This window comes from Vespa mandarinia, chromosome 14 (assembly GCF_050613455.1).
Source record: "Vespa mandarinia isolate Hongniang chromosome 14, ASM5061345v1, whole genome shotgun sequence".
NCBI classification, from domain to species: Eukaryota; Metazoa; Arthropoda; class Insecta; order Hymenoptera; family Vespidae; genus Vespa; species Vespa mandarinia.
Window position 1 is genome coordinate 2,638,089 of NC_140823.1, and position 15,621 is coordinate 2,653,709.

Here is a 15,621-nt window from a genome sequence, read left to right on the forward strand (position 1 = left end):
TCATTACTATTGACATTATATTATTGTAATATTGATAAGTATATTTTGCGTTGGATGATTTCTCATGTTGCTTGCGAACAGAAGTATTAATAAGATATATATTTATATAAACATGTTTCAATTTTTTTTTGTTGCTTTTTTGTTTTTTTTTTTTTTTTTTTTTCTACATTCAGACTCGTGATTTATATACAAAGAGATAGAAAATATAAAACGTAATAAAAATGAGATACAAAGTAAATAATACATTAAAAGAGTGTTAAACAAATTGAATAATAAATTATATTTATAAGAATCAACGAGTTATTACTGAACCAAAATAAAAATGTAAAAACGCATTCAAATATGCCGCCATTCTTAACAACCAATAGCGTCGTGCTATAAAAGCCGCCATCTTTTCATATATTTGAATGCGTACAAATTTTTTCAAGACGAATTAATGTCATAACGATTTTCATTTTTTAAGTCAGACGATGATTAGAAAGTTCTTTTCTTTTTTGTTTTATATATAATGTTAATGCTAACTTTTCAATATAGTAAAAATGGAAATTAAAAATCGATATTCTATTTAAGAGTTAAATTTTCTTTTCTTTTTTTTTTTTCATCTATTACAAATCTTATATTGCTGTTGGTTAAATGTATTGTCATTAATTTGTTATTAATCATTTTATATATATTATATGACGAAGATTTTATATGGAATTAAAATCAATCTGTTAAAATGAATTCTACGGATACAGAGGTGAGCTCAAGTCTACGATTATATTAAATAAAATATAATATCACGTTTATGTTTATTATTTTTATTTGATTACTCTATATAGGATGCTTTATCAATTGGGAAAAAGAGAGAAGATCGTGGAATACAATTGAAGTATAGATTTGATCCATTGAATCTCGATGTGAAATATCCTGACACTGCAATATTACTTTTGCAATGTCAAGAAAATACAATACTTTTGAATGCTGCAGCTGCATTATCCAAATATGCTACTAAATCTGATGAAAATATACGTATACTTTTTGATCTTGATATCGTTAAAAATATAATACCATTGATCAATCATGAAGATTTATTTACACGAAGGTTAGGAACATTTTATGATCAAAAAAAAAGAAAAAATAGATCAATATTTTAAAATATTATATTTATAATATTTCATATGTTTATAATAAACAAATACAGATTTGCTGCAAAATTATTAGCTGAAATGATGGCTATACAATCGGTTAAAGATTTCTTATTGGAATCCGATTATTATATACCTTATTTCACAAAAGTATTAATCAATGAACAGGATTTATTTATGCAAGAATTTTCTTCGGTTATACTCGTTGAATTATCGAAAGAAATTTATGGTATCGCTCGATTGTTAGAACAATGTCCAAATATGAATTTTCTTTACGAAAGAATACAATCTACAGATCCAGACGTAAAGAAAAATAATATAGAAATAATATACAATCTGATACAGGATCCGATAGGCGTCCAAGAGATTATTAATGCTGAAGTTAGTATAACAAATATCATTAAACATATATATAGTACATATATAGTATATATTTACTAGATTATATTCATATATATTTACTATTGAAATATTTTTATATATTTTATAATATTATAATATAAAATAAATAATCATTATAGAATTTTAGTTTTCCTTTGATATATCGACTTTTTCAAGAACCTTATCCAGAGATTCAAAATATAGCCTTAAACGTTATTGGTGAATTATTGGCAAGGAATAAGGATGAATATATACAAAATCTTTTTCGACAGACAAAGGGTTTAGATGCACTGTTAAATTTTCTTGATGTAAGAAATCTTTGTAGGACAATTCTATATATCTGTTAGTAGTGTTATCTAATTCGTTCAGAATGACGATTGGCGTGACTTACATTCCAAAGTATTGAAGATACTCAGCTTGGCTTCGGATAATCATAAAACGATAGAATTATTGAATAGTATTGGTGGTATTCAAAGAATTTATAAATACATGGAAAATACATCAAATTCAAAACTATTTGCGGATGCTTTTGATGTTGTCATTCATTTTGCTGATATTCATATTGGAAGAAAGGTTTCGTAAAATTTATTCTTTTATTTCGTTATAATCATAGATTTATTGTCTGTTAAAAGATATTTCTTTTCATTTTCTTTTCCTTTTTCAAAGGCATTATATTTGAATGGAATTGTTGATCATTTGATTAATACATTACAAAAAATTGTACAACCTGATATGTATCTTACAATATGTTATGGCATTGGCAAAATGGTTTTGTATGGTCCTGCTAATGAAAAATTATCTACCGAAAATGTTATCAAAAATATTTTAGGTTTTAAACATATATTTTGTCGTTCGTTCATAATAATAACGTATAAAGATTTCCCTTACGAAATTCATTTATTGTATTTTTCTCAGATGTATTAAAGAATGATAATTTAAAATGGATTACGAGGAAATCGGCGATGTTTGCGCTTAATGAATTATTCAATAGCAATGCGGATAATTGCGAGAATTTCTTGAAACTTCATGGCGAGGTAAATAAGAAAATATTTATCGATGTAAATTTAAATGAAACGAAAGGAAATTTTTTTATTAGCGAATAAAATCGAAGAATTTTCTTTAATCGTCCTTATTAAAGAATTATTGATGCTTGATAGAATCCAATCAAGAATAATTATGTATTATGTATTGATGCAAATTTTTCTTTCTTTCTTTCTTTCTTTCTTTCATTTTAGGATTATTTAATATGGCTGATCAAACAATCATACGAAAATGTACCATTAGAAATTCGACTGATAGCTGTTCAAGCACTGACCGTTATAGGAAATCATTCGACGTTGAAAAATTTTGTGATTAAAGATGAAACTATAGATGCTTTGTGTACACTATTCGAGGCACGTTTATTTCGATCATCGTAAATAATAAAATATTTAATGAATCTATCGTTTCCTATTTTTTTTTTTTTTTTTTTTTTTTTTTTTATAATTCATTAGGTAGATTGCCCAAGCATGGACGAATTTAAAGTAATTTCTTGCCAAGCTCTTTCAATGTTCTGCGTTGATAAAATCGGAAGGGATGCATTTCTCAAAATTCACGGTCCGTCTAAATTATATTATTTACTATCAGATTTGCATTCTATTCCGGTAAGAAATGCTGCAGTTCAATTAATTCAATTATTATCCGCTGATCCAGTTTTGGCAAATGTATTCGTACAGACAAAGTATTTGTCATAGTAAGCTCATTATATTTATGTTATATAATTATTAATTGATTATTAATTTTTATTGGATATATTAAAAGAAAATTAATAACATATATATATATGTATTTATTTATTTATTTATTTATTTATTTATTTATATACACATGTATATGATAAAATTATTTATTGTATAATTAATTATTAATCGTTTAGCATGTTGAATAATCGTGTATCGACAAGGATCATACCATCATGGGATACTTGCATAGAAGCTCTTTTTAATTCTCATTTACCAGCCAAATTTGCATTCACCGGTCGACTTTCATTGCACGATATAACCGAAGATGGTTTTTATGTTTTACGTCAAAATATTTGCCCGTATGTATTCTATCATTTAATTAATTAAATCAATTGAATAAGTCAGATGTAATTTGTTTTTAATAACACATAAATTATTTTTAGATTTCCTGTATTAAATGATATATTTCGTTTTAAATTTTGTCCATTGGAACCTGTTTATGTAGTGAATACAGCACGATCATATTCTTCGATTACTACAAATAATAATAATGATAATAAAAATAATGACAAAAATATGGAAGGTATAATAGAGAAATATTTTCTATAATAAAAAGTCTCTTGAGAATATTTTCTTTTCTAATATTAATTTAATTCTTCATTTGTTTCTTTTTTCTTTTCTTTTTTTTTTTTTTTTTTTTTTTTTTAGAAGCTAAAAATTCGATTATAAACGAGAACGCTTCAAAAGGAATATTTCTATCAGACGAAATTCTAAATAGTTGGTTGCAATTAATGTTTGGTCGATTGCAATTAGATCCGTATCTCTGTGAATATATTGATATTTTAAAATGCAAACTTGTAGCTATGGAATCGAAAGATTTGTGAGTATAACGAAGAATAATTATATTATTATATAATAAGTATATTTCTTTAGATCAGTAATTTTTATTCTCTATTATCCTTTATCTCTATTATTTATTATTTATCCATTATTTCAGATCACACTGTATTATCTAACTTCTATATTTTCTTCTATCTCTCTCTCTCTCTCTATTTCTCTCTGTCTATCTATTATATTTATTATATATGTTTATCAACTATTATATCTATTTCTATTATCTATTATCTAATTTATTTTATTTTATTTATTTATTTCTTTTTCTTCTCAAATAATCAACTTCTCAAAACTAATCAAAATTAAAATCACAAAAGAGATGTTAGATTAGTTCAAGGTTAGACAAAATAGATATAATTAATTATGTTTATCCTATATTAAGAACTAATCCATGATAATTAGGATGGAGTAATATACAGGGTGTCTGAAAAATATGTATACATCGATTAAAATAAGATTTAATTTCTTTTAATCAGAATTAAACGTAAAAGAAATAAAAAAGATAAATTTTGAATTTTCTTATAAATTATTACAAATTAATATTGTATGTAATAAAATTTGATCAAATCGATTGCACAAAAAAAGGAATAAAAATTTAATGAATTATTGCCTATAAAAATGTAAGATACACACACACACATATATATATATTTTTGTTTTGTTTTGTTTATATATTATAGAATAATCAATGAAGAACCAAATTTGGTAAACATTTGTACCATCGCTTCGCGTGCAAAAATGTTAGCCGAGTTCGTTGCACGTCAAATGTCAGGACCTGACCCTAGTGGCACGTGCGTAGATCATCAATTAGAAGTCCACTTGAGAGAGATCAAAGAATCCATAGGAACGAGCGTGATTCCTCTCGGACAGCTGCGTGTCGGTTCTTATCTAGAAAGAGCAGTACTTTTTAAAGTATTAGCTGATAAAATATGTCTTCCAACTGCTTTGGTACGAGGAGAATATGGTACCGCTTGGGTCGAGATTGCTATACCACAAGTATATTTATTAGCATATACATATATATATATATATTTATATATAATTTGTATTTTTTAATATTCATATATTTTCATTTTATTTTATTTTATTTTATTTTATTTTATTTTTATTCTTTTTAAAACTGTAGTAGTATCCAATATATTTATATACAATTCATATTTCATTCATTCATTCATTCATTCATTCATTCATTTATTTATTTTTATTTCTAAATTGAAATATATCTATATATAATTCGTATTTGTTAATATTTATCATTTTATTTATTTATTTATTTATTTATTTATTTATTTATTTATTTATTTATTTATTTTCTCTTTTTTCTAGATCGAGGTACCACCCGAAGACACTTGTTTTATGGAATATTTAATGAAAGAAGGACCATGTACCGATTGGATCGTAAGGGATATCTCATTATTGGAAGAAAATCAATTATCGTCGAAGAAAATATTTTCGCAGGTTCAAAGTGTAAGTAATATCGTTGTACCATGGAAATTACAACAATCAATTTTTCCATCGAAGTTAATGAAACCTAACGTTATAGTAGATTTGATAGAAAAACCTGGTCGATTTATATCAATCGATAGTGAATTGGGTAAAGCATATAGAAGTAAAAAAATCGTTTGCGATTTGATATGTTCGTCTGAATTATGAGATTTATTTTTGAAAAAAAAAAAAAAAAAAATAGAAACAAAAAAAATCTTTTCAACTTATTAAGAAGAATTTTTTAATTTTTCATCCTACGTGTTACAATTAATGCATTCCTTTTTCTTCTGTTTTTTTTTCTTTTTTTTTTTATTATTTAATTTAAAAATATTGTTTTTGTAATTTGTTAACAACGTTCGTTTGCCATTGAAAATTGTTATAACAAAAAGGATTCTTGTTTTTTTAATTCAAAGAAACTTGATTTGAGTGTGTGTGTGTGTGTGTGTGTGTGTGTGTGTGTGTGTGAGGGGGGCAGTGACAAGTATTATAAAACATAGTACTTGTGTATTATTTATTTTAATAACAAAATATAAAATATTATTTACACTCGTATCATTGCGTTTGATGTAATTATCATAAAGCTATTAATAAAAGCTCATTAATATATAATAACGAAATTGTAACAAAGATATTATTGATGAACATTACATACCATTTTATTATAATTATATTGTAAAATAAACATCAAACGCGTTATATCGAAATACTGTCGGAAAAAAAAAAAAATATATATATATATAATGAAATTACATGTATACGTGGTATGTATATAAAAGTTATGCGTTAGAAATGGATGAAAGAAATGTTGACGTAGCATGAAATCATGAGCAATTATAGAAAAAAAAAAAAAATTAAAAAAAAAATTAAAAAAAGAAAAGAAGAAAACTCTATCAAACAAATTATGTCTATGTATGTACATTACATTCTTTTTCATGAAAAACAAAAAAAGAAAAGAAAAAACAAGAACGGGGATACGTCCCGTTGATTTTACATTGATCTAAATATAATTTTAAAAACGACGATAAGACGTTCATATCATCACTATGGTGGTAATTGTGTTGATGGATGCCTTTGCTGTCTGGACTCGCCTAATTTAACTAAACCAAAGAAACTCTTGTCGTGTTGAAAAAGTGTATATCTATCTATACCAATGTCTTTAAGAATCAAAATGTCTCCAGCTTGAAGAATGGTCACCTGTGCCGAGAAACAAGATCGACTTTTGTGACCAACGCTCGGACTGAAGATCTAAAAGAATAAAAAGAAAAAAAAAAAAAAAAAAAAAAGAAACGAGAAAAAACGAAAATTAATTTTTATATTCGATTGTTTTGATTTAATTTAATTTTAAATTTCAATTGCACAGCAATTACCGTGCATTGAAACAATGGCCTGTTGTTTATCAATAAATGAAAACCATTTTCATCGTGTTCATCCAAATAATGAATTTGTGCATAAACCAAATATAATCCAGGCTCGTGGACAGTGAGTTTACCGTCATTGGCTAAAGCAAAATATTTATTCATCCCTAAATCTGATACCCAGTCGCTTGGTCTCCAAGCTTTGAAGATACCATTTCCATGACGAGCTCGGCCATTACCGGTATGTTCATCATCTTCAGAGAATAATATGCTATCGGCGCCATAATGTATTGCACAAACCTGACGAGGTGCTCTCAAATGACGTCTATTAACTGCTCGACGTAATCCTTTAGAAACGTTTGAGATCTCCTAGAAAATTTATTATATTATTTATTTACTTTTTTTTGTTTTGTTTTATTTCTTTATTTCTTTATTTTATTATTTAATGATGAAAAGAAAAAAAAAAAGAAAGAAAGAAAGAAAAAAAAACGAGAGAAATGAAATTTCCTAATCAATTATTCAATTGATCTTTTAATTAAAAATAAATCCGATCGAACGTTTCTTCTTTCTTCTTCTTTTTTTTTTCTTCTTCTTATTTATTTATCTTATTCAATCGAAGATATCGTTTGTACGTTTTTTTTTGTTGCGATTTACCATATTGTCGTGAGCTTGTTTCCAATTGGCTCGATCTGTATAATCCTTTTCTCCTTCATCAGGCTGCAGAATTGATCGAGCAATTTCGTCGCTTAAATTATCGTCATTGTAGCGACTCGAAGGAAATGCCCGAGACGTTTCCGGATGCGTGTGGGAGTTAAATTTCTTTGGAGGATGTCTTTCCGAGGAAATGATTGATCTAAAGGTATAAATTGAATAAGCACAAAATATTTATATTATTATTTTTCAAGAGTTTAGAAAGAAATAGAAAATACATCTCGAGTTATACTTCATTCATATATTTCTTTAAATTATTTCGAACTATTTCATGTATCAACGTACAATTATTATCAATAATAATAATAATAATAATAATTGCAATAATTAATAATAATAATAATAATAATAATAATAATAATAATAATAATAATAATAATAATAATAATAATAATAATCAAGGAAGAATGATAGATCAGTAGGTATGAAAGGAGCAAATAATTTATATAATTATTTTTAAAAATTTATAAAAAGAATTATTTTATAAATATTTATAAATTAATATTTTTACGATGAACTATTTTTCAAATATCGAAAAAAAGAAAAAATTCAACAAAATATTTAATAAAAATCTAGCTCAAGTTGATACATAATTACGTGTTAATAATAATAACAATGACTATTATTTCCTTAAATCAATCAATGAAGTAGATGGATGAGAAAGAAAGAAAGAAAGAAAGAAAGAAAAACAAAAAAACAAAAAACATACTAAATAAAATCTTTACTCACTCGGGCAAAGAACGATCATTAATCGCTATTTTTCCAGAATCATCGTTGTTATGAAAACGATGCCTCGACGATCCAATTTTTCTTTGAGTTTGATTTCTTTGACGTGAAGTTCTATTCGTAACGGCACCATCGTCCGAATGATTTTCCTCCCTTATCGATCTTTTCCTTTTGATCGGATCGAGATCAACGGCGTCAAGATTTTTTTCCTTATTACGAAGATCATCGTCGAATCTTTCTTTTATATTGTCCTCGTTGTTCGCGAGTAAATCAACGTTCTCGAAACGTTCACGTTCAAGATTACGATGACTTTCGCGGACATTTTTTTCAAATTTTTCACCTTGCTTAGCTTCGGCTTTCCTTAATGCGGCAAATAATTCAACCAATGCCTTATCCGAAACAGGATCCTGAGTGGACGTCGATTCGAAATCGGTAGACATTGATTTTGACGTTGACGTTGACGTCGTTGTTTTTGTTTTTGTTATTGTTGACTTAGTAGTCAATCCTTTAGAGATGTCGGAGTTCTTTGAAATAATGGATAAGGTGCGATAATCACTGGAATAATCGTGTGACGACGATGACGACGACGACGACGATGACGAGGACGAGGAAGACGACAATGACGACGATGATGACGAGGATGAAGACTCGTCATCGTAATTCGAATCGTATTCTGCGTTATCGATATCCACCTCACCTGGATCTTCCTCGTCTGCAGATTCTCCGGCATAAAGCTGTAACAACGATCAATATTGAATTATTTATATCTGTTGTTTACATTTCTCTTTTTTTTCTTTCTCTCTTCTTCTTTCTTTTTTTCTTTTTTTTTTGCTGATTTACATTTATATTATCATTCTTTATTATCATATTTTATTTCTATTATTACACATTACGTAATATAAGAAATCATCGTATCATTTTATAATTGATATTATTTATACTTCTTTAAATTTAATTATTTATACTTGTTTAGATTTTTTTTTCTTTACTTTTTTTTTTTTTGTTTTTATTTACTTTATATCATTGCTTTTTATTTATCATATTTTATTTCTTATACTTTTATATTATATTATTTCATATATCACTTTTCTTTTTTATTATTACATATTATTACACGTATTTTATCATTTTATTACTATCTACTATTTATACTTTTGATACACTATGCATATGCATGTATGTAGATAAATGCATTCTTTGATATTAATCTTTTATATTATTATTTTAATAGATTATTATGTTATTTACATTGTTGTTGTTGATTTTTTTTTCTTTTGTTAATAAATTAATTCAAATAAAAATTATTTTGAAATTTAAACGTATCTCAAAAGTTATATCCCGATAGATCTCATTTTGATAAATATCAACGATATTCTCTATATGTATATAAATATTAATTCTATGATAAATCATACGCTACGTATTAGTTCTCAGTATGAATTATTCAATTGCGATAATATTATCAATCAACTTGTTTTACATTACTCGAACAAGTATGTTTATTTATAGATACATATATACCGTTTATATATATATATATATATATATATATATCATATATAAATATCTGATAATTGTATTGTTGAATATTATTTAAAGAATCTCTAATGATTAATTAATCATTTTTCTTTTTTTTTTCTTTCTTTTGAAAAAAAAATTTAATATCTTTAAAACCATTCCAATCTAATTTTCGATAGGAACGAAATAAGTTTATATATATATATATAAAAAAAAAAGAAAAAAAAAACGAAAACGAAAAAGAAAAAGAAATATTTAATTATTATTAAATAAATATGAATAAAACGACAAATGATATATATTTCAAATTATTCGATATAATATGAATTTATTCGTAATAAATATGAATGAAGTAACGAAATGTAATAATAATTAATGCGTATAAGTATGGACAATTCTAAACATTAAAATCACGTTCATCAAATTTAATTACGCGGAAATCCGAGTTCATTGATCGTTGAACTCTACTTGCAAATGTAACACCAACGCAAACTTTATCGTCTAACGCGTTAGAATTAAACGATAACCTTTATTTCTCTTTTATTCCTTTTTTTTTCTTTTTTCTTTTTTTTTAATATTTTTTCTTTTCTCTCATGTTTATATTTATTAACTTGTTTGAACGAAGAACGAAGAGAGATAAAAAATTCATCGAATGTCCAAATTGATTCGATTAAAAAAAAAATAATTCCTTATTCTTTTTCACAATCTTTCAGAATGGAATTATAATTATCACTTTCTATTTACAAAAATGTATCTAATCTTTTATCTTTATCTCATACCACACGAAGGATCCAAAGATAAGAAATAGAAATTACTTGAAACTTTACGACGTTTATACTTATTTAATGTTATAATTCTAAACCACAAATTTTCATTATTCCAAGGGGAATTATGTGAGTTATTATAATTTACTATATTATAATAATAATAAATTTCTTTTTCTTCTCTTTTTTTTTTCTAATATTTTGTTCAAACTTTATCATCAAACTTTTAAGTTCGTATGAATTAGCAATAATATGACCATGTACGTATAAGTCCGTGAAATTTATTTTCTCAAAAATTATAAACGTAATTTACGTAATTAAACGAAATGACATTTCAACGAGAATACTTTATCACGTTAGATTTTAATCTAAGTAATGCAAATGTACGAAAGAGGAAATCTTTATTATTATTATTATTATTATTATTATTATTATTATTATTATTATTATTATTGTTGTTTTCTTATGGAGATAAGATTCAATATAATATACAAGGAAATTTATAGAAGTTTTCATTGAAATTCTCGACGAGTTTGCCGTTCTTAGAAAAAACCGGTTTGTTTACGTACTCATACACACACACATAATATGTATATATATATATATATATATATATATATATATATATATATGTATATATATATATACTCTGCCGTATCTAATATCAGTAATCTCCGTTACAAATAAAAATCTATTATTGTCAATGCCTTTCGTAATAGAATCATTGATTTCTGTCTGAGTGAAAGACAGATAGAGAGAAAGACAGAGAGAGAGAGAAAATAAAGAACAAATATAAAAATAGAGAATAATATCATATTATCAAACAAAACTGTTTACAATACGATTACTTATCAAATAATCAAGCTAAACAGTCTTATAAACGTAAATAATTAATTCTTTTATATTTGTATACATGTATGTGTGTATGTGAGAAAGAGAAAGCGTGAGAGAGAGAAAAGGCAAAAAAAAAAATATATATATATATATATATATTATTTAACAAGATTTTTTTAAATTAATTTTTTTTTTTAATAGTCGAGTTATAAAATCCTATAAACATAAATAATATATATATATATATATATATATATATATATATATATAAATGTAATTAATAAAATAATGAATTTGTTGAATCTTACCTGTTCCTCGAATGCTTTCAATTCGTCCAAAAGATCTTGTTGTAAAAATCTATGTTTTAGACTTTTAACATCTCTTTTCAATTCTTCGATCTCACGAGAATTGACCAACGAACAACGTAATTTCCATGTTTCCAAAGCGAGACATAAAAGTGCTATTAACAATGCGACTGTACTTAATACAGTATATTTGTTTGGTCTGAAACGTTGTTTGTTAAAGCCCCGTTCCAAATCAGCCTGCGATATACTCAAGTTTTCACGTGAAAAGTTTAAAAAGGAACGCGTTTCTTCCTTTACATTCGAACGATTCAAAAGTTTTTGTTTCAATTTCATAGCGTTCCCACCCCCGCCATCCTCATCGGACAAGACAGTAGTCATTTTCGTATATATATATATATATTTTTTTTTTCTGTTAACTAACCAAACTAGATCACTAGATTATCTTATCTATCTCTCCACTAGGGATTATAATAATATATCACTAGATCGAATCAATTATAAATCATTTGTTTCTTGTCATTGCATTTTTACGATAGTCGTGATAATTGTCATTAATCTCTTCTTCGTTTTTTTTTTTTCTTTTGTTTCGTTAGGTCTCACCAATCCACGTAATCATAATAATAAAAATTTTTGTTTCGGTCTTATCTTGCGTGCTTCGAAGATGAAAAAATCTGATTTATTAGATCAGTATACCTGGATCATCTAAATAAGAAGCAAAAAAAAATCTATCAGAGAGATAAGAGATATTGAATCAGAGATTTTTTATATGTGCATGCATCTATATATGTATATATGTATACATATATATATATATATATATATATATGTATGTATTTATGTATATGTATGTATGTACGTATGCATTTAAGGTCGACGGATGCATTCGTACGATCTACCTGCACTTTTAAGGACGAAACGTTAATCACGCGAGGAAGATAGAACAATGCTTTTGTTCGACGCATTTCGCAGATAGTTATTACGATCTTACTCGTCGTAATATAATAATAATGGGGAAAATAAAAGCTGATAAATATACGTTCTGTCATTATTCCTTCACATTTTTTTTCTTTTTCTTTTTACTTGTGTTTACTCTTCGAGAGATTTATTTTTGGAAGGAATGGACGAAGGTCGGAAGACTCTGCCTTTTGACGATTAGAAAAATATAATGAATATAATAAATATTGTGACAGCAGAGTATTTGTTTTCTTTCTTTCTTTTTTTTTTCCTTTTTTTTCTTTTTTTTTTTTTTTTTTTTTTTTTTTTACTACAAATTCTAATAAATTTTTTTATGCCGATGCTATCTAACTGCAATTAGATTGGACAATATATAATTTCATAATTCTTATTATTTTAGAGATCTATAAAACGAACAAAGAAAGCGATATATTTTTTGAGTATCTTGTAACGAATTTAAATGGTTTTTCTTTTTTTTTTTTTTTTTAAATTAATAGAACCTAATAATAATTGCAATTCGATTGGATAATAAGCAATGTCGAAATCGTTAATATTTTATAATTAAATAGAAAGCACGGTATTATTTTTTTTTTTAGTAAACATTGAAACAAATTTAGTATCGATTCAACGTAAACATTATTGGATTGGCTGATAAATAATTTCAAAATTTGTAATATTCCATATCTAAATAAACAATAATATATCCTCAATATTTCTCTCCCCTCCCAATATCACACCATACAGCTCCAATGTTATTAGTATTAGAATATTGGTCAATAAAGGAGTATTAAAAACTCAGGGACATATTCATGAGTAATAATTAATGTTGGTCAAGATTTGGACGTTCGTCCTTCGAAATAAATCTAATAAATTAATTGCGATTAAAGAGTGGGAAGAGACGAGAAAAGGAAAAGGAGAAAATAATTTCCAAGACAATGAACAAATTTCTCTAGAGAGTGAGAATCCGAGCGAAGATCAAAAAAAAAGAAAAAGAAGGGGAAAAAAAACGAAAGGAAAGACAAAAAGAAAAAGATAAGCAAAATTTGATAAAAATAAATCGAAAATCCTATTCGAAGATTTACGATGCACCGAAACGTTAAATGTCTGGTACACCGATCCTGTCCCCCTTTAAAACCTGTTAGGTAGGTTTTTTCTTCTCCCGGTTCCTGGAGAGAGGACCGACGGCAAAGAAAAATAAAAAGACGAACCAGCTTATAGATATATACACCTGAGAGGTCGAGGCAACCACAGTCCTTCCTCCCTTCGTCCTCTTCTTTCTTTCTCTCTCTCTCTTTCTCTTTTTGTCTCTCGACCCTTCGTTCTCTTCTTTCTTATTTAGAACCCACTAACCCAGGATCGATTTTTATCTCACAAATTCGACCGACCTGCCCGACCTGCTGTTGCAATCGTTCGATAAAAAAAGAAAAAAAAGAGAGAAAAGCCAAAAAAAGAAGTACAAATAAATTGGCCGCAAAGAAGAAGAAAAAAAAAGGACCGATAACACTATGGAAAAAAAAAAAAAAACAAAATTAATATTATAAAGTAACAAATGATTTTATTCGATATTTTGTCTTCAATTAATTCAAGTGGTACAGAGAAATGTTTACATATAAAAAAAAAAAGAAAAAAAAAAAAAAAAAAAAAAAAGGAACGATCAGTAAATATCAATAAAGAAAATCAACAGAAAAGAACAAAAATAATTAAATTTACAATATTCTTGTTCGATTACGTCTCTCAATTATTCGCCCCTCCCTCCCTCCCCCCCCCCCAAAAAGAAAAGAAAGAAAAAGAAAATAACAGGAGAAAATTTTTCCTTCCTAGTTCGACGATAACATTTTTAAAACAAGAGGACGATGAAATAACGATAACAATAATAACAATAATAATAATAACAACAACAATAACAACAACAACAACAACAACAACAACAAATTAGGTGATCAAAAACCTTTTGTCAAATTCACGCATCCACCAAGTACAATTGCGAACGTACATTACCGGAGGGGAAAAAGAAAAAAATGAAAAAGAAGAAGAAGAAGAAGAAGAAGAAAAGGTAAAGAGAAAAGAAGAGGAAAGATTATGAAAATGTTGGTCGAGGATGAAAATATTTAGAAGCAAAGGAAAAAAAAAAAAAAAAAAACGAAAAAAAAGAGCAGAAGAAAAGAAATAAAACGATTGGACACGTTCCCCGACGTTTTAAGATGATTGTGGAAGAACGGTGCACTAAACAACGAAAACGATAAACTGCGTCACAACCGACGTCTTCGAGCAACTCGAAAGAACTGACTTAACGATCGACTACGAGCATATACGAGAGAGGAGACCGTTTATCACCGGCTTGGCGTCTTTCAACTCTTCTTCGACATTATTGCTGATGACTTTCAGGACACCATTATTATCTATATCGCTTAAATATCTCCCATCTTTTTCTCTTTATTTTCTTTTTATTTTTTTTTGTTTCTCTCTCTCTCTCTCTTTTTTCTTTTCATTTCGAGCGTTAGAATCGTAAAAAAATTTACATTAGATCGCGTCAATACATTGCGAATGTATTTTCTTTTTGTTTGGTAAGTATTTCTTTTTTTTTTTTCTTTTTTTTTTTTAATTGATTAGCGACAAGCATTTTTGTAAAATAAATAACACTCGGTATAAGTCATTACGTTTAAAATTTTATTTTTATACCTTCGGTACGTGTGCGCGTTTATTCGAATTAATTATATATACTGATTTTATCTTTTTTAAGATATTGAAAAAAATTTCAAAACATCGCAAAGTTTGCGCATCGATCGATGTATAATACCGTACGTTTTTATATTACGCATTGATGTTTTATCATAAATACTGATCAT

General features: G+C 26.5%; 3 protein-coding genes across 5 annotated transcripts; 2 read left to right on the forward strand and 1 right to left on the reverse strand.

Annotated features, from left to right (window-relative positions):
- The first annotated feature begins 604 nt into the window (after positions 1-604).
- LOC146872545 (armadillo repeat-containing protein 3-like) lies at positions 605-1,965 on the forward strand. The gene is made up of 4 exons (XM_085661226.1): positions 605-739; positions 822-1,084; positions 1,184-1,508; positions 1,649-1,965. Exons 1-4 carry the CDS (start codon positions 719-721, stop codon positions 1,853-1,855), a joined length of 816 nt encoding a protein of 271 aa, XP_085517352.1. The 5' UTR covers positions 605-718; the 3' UTR covers positions 1,856-1,965.
- LOC118440236 (uncharacterized) lies at positions 1,907-5,813 on the forward strand. Its single transcript, XM_085661225.1, has 10 exons — positions 1,907-2,081; positions 2,175-2,337; positions 2,424-2,542; positions 2,744-2,906; positions 3,006-3,240; positions 3,424-3,588; positions 3,673-3,812; positions 3,938-4,109; positions 4,804-5,119; positions 5,450-5,813. Exons 1-10 carry the CDS (start codon positions 1,998-2,000, stop codon positions 5,774-5,776), a joined length of 1,884 nt encoding a protein of 627 aa, XP_085517351.1. The 5' UTR covers positions 1,907-1,997; the 3' UTR covers positions 5,777-5,813.
- Positions 5,814-6,272: 459 nt separating this feature from the next.
- Positions 6,273-15,098, reverse strand: egr (TNF superfamily member 12 eiger). 3 transcript variants are annotated; one of them, XM_035862131.2, is made up of 6 exons: positions 14,969-15,098; positions 11,825-12,523; positions 8,404-9,134; positions 7,618-7,816; positions 6,976-7,332; positions 6,273-6,853 (listed from the first exon to the last, which is right to left on the reverse strand). In XM_035862131.2, exons 2-6 carry the CDS (start codon positions 12,197-12,199, stop codon positions 6,650-6,652), a joined length of 1,866 nt encoding a protein of 621 aa, XP_035718024.1. In that variant the 5' UTR covers positions 12,200-12,523; positions 14,969-15,098; the 3' UTR covers positions 6,273-6,649. The 3 variants fall into 3 exon arrangements, with proteins under 3 accessions (XP_035718024.1, XP_035718020.1, XP_085517416.1); XM_035862127.2 differs by having other exon boundaries at positions 14,724-15,060; XM_085661290.1 differs by lacking the exon at positions 14,969-15,098 and adding an exon at positions 14,004-14,341.
- Between the last annotated feature and the right edge of the window lie 523 nt (positions 15,099-15,621).